Source organism: Sinocyclocheilus rhinocerous, unplaced genomic scaffold (assembly GCF_001515625.1).
Source record: "Sinocyclocheilus rhinocerous isolate Xijiao unplaced genomic scaffold, SAMN03320098_v1.1 scaffold53, whole genome shotgun sequence".
Classification (NCBI taxonomy): domain Eukaryota; kingdom Metazoa; phylum Chordata; class Actinopteri; order Cypriniformes; family Cyprinidae; genus Sinocyclocheilus; species Sinocyclocheilus rhinocerous.
In genome coordinates, this window is record NW_015645538.1 from 638,821 (window position 1) to 639,865 (window position 1,045).

General features: G+C 44.8%; 1 protein-coding gene across 2 annotated transcripts in view; it reads left to right on the plus strand.

The window, feature by feature from the left end:
* Positions 1–1,045, plus strand: part of LOC107706184 (programmed cell death 6-interacting protein-like) — an 18,738-nt gene that overhangs the window by 14,822 nt on the left and 2,871 nt on the right. For both annotated transcript variants that reach the window (XM_016509791.1, XM_016509792.1), the window contains exons 14-17: positions 83–217; positions 319–413; positions 506–626; positions 705–877. In XM_016509791.1, coding sequence (XP_016365277.1) covers positions 83–217; positions 319–413; positions 506–626; positions 705–877 — 524 coding nt within the window. The remainder of the gene's footprint in view (positions 1–82; positions 218–318; positions 414–505; positions 627–704; positions 878–1,045) is intronic.

Genomic DNA, 1,045 nt, shown 5'->3' on the forward strand with positions numbered 1-1,045 from the left:
TATATTTTGTACATCTTAAGAAAACTAAGGTTGTTGTTTTGTTTTTTTTTCATTTTAAAAATGGCTTTTCTTCTTGTCTCAGGTGTCTCACCAGGAGTTTTCAGCACTCAAGCAGTCCAACTCTGAGGCTAATAACAGAGAGGAAGTCTTGAAGAAGCTCGCCTCAGCCCACGATAGCTACATAGAGATCAGCTGCAATATCAAAGAGGGCACTAAAGTAACTAACTCGTGCACTAATATTAGTTCTGCACACATGCATAATCCATAAGATGTCACTCAGCTGTCTCATTCTCTCTTCTTTACCTCCTCCTCTTTCAGTTCTACAATGATCTGACAGAAATCCTCTTAAAGTTTCAAAATAAGTGCAGTGACATTGTCTTCGCTCGCAAAACTGAGAGGGATGAACTGCTCAAGTATGTAATTCAGTAGTGTGCACATATTAACCTGTCATAATTGTTTCGGATGAATGTGATTGGCTTATATTCTGTGACTGTTCGATTGACAGGGAGCTGCAGCAGAGCATTGCTCGTGAGCCGAGCGCTCCTTCATTCAACATCCCATCATACCAGTCCAACACTCCTGCTCCTGCCTCAGGAGGCCCGACCCCTGTGCCCAGGACTGTGTTTGTGAGTTTGCAGACTGATGACTTCTAAAGATAAAGTCCTTGACTGCAGGAAATAGTCTTATTTATATTTCTGTTCCAGACCCAGCAGCAGCCTCAGGCTAAACCCCAGCCGCCAGCGAGACCGCCACTGCCTAACATCTCTCCTCAGGCGGCCAGTACTCCAGTGGCTCCTAGCAGCACTAATCCCCCACCTGTTGCACCACCCTCACAGGCTCAAGGACCACCCTACTCCACTTATCAAGGCTACCCAGGGTAAATAAAGACCTTCACAATTACCCATGTCCTCAAAGCTGTATGCATGTGACAGTCCATAGCTCGTCAAAAGGTGGGCAGCTTGATTATGCTGCCTTCAAAGATATCTTCTTCTGGCCAAAATCTAAGGCTGCATCCAGATATGCATACTTATCCTATGTATATATA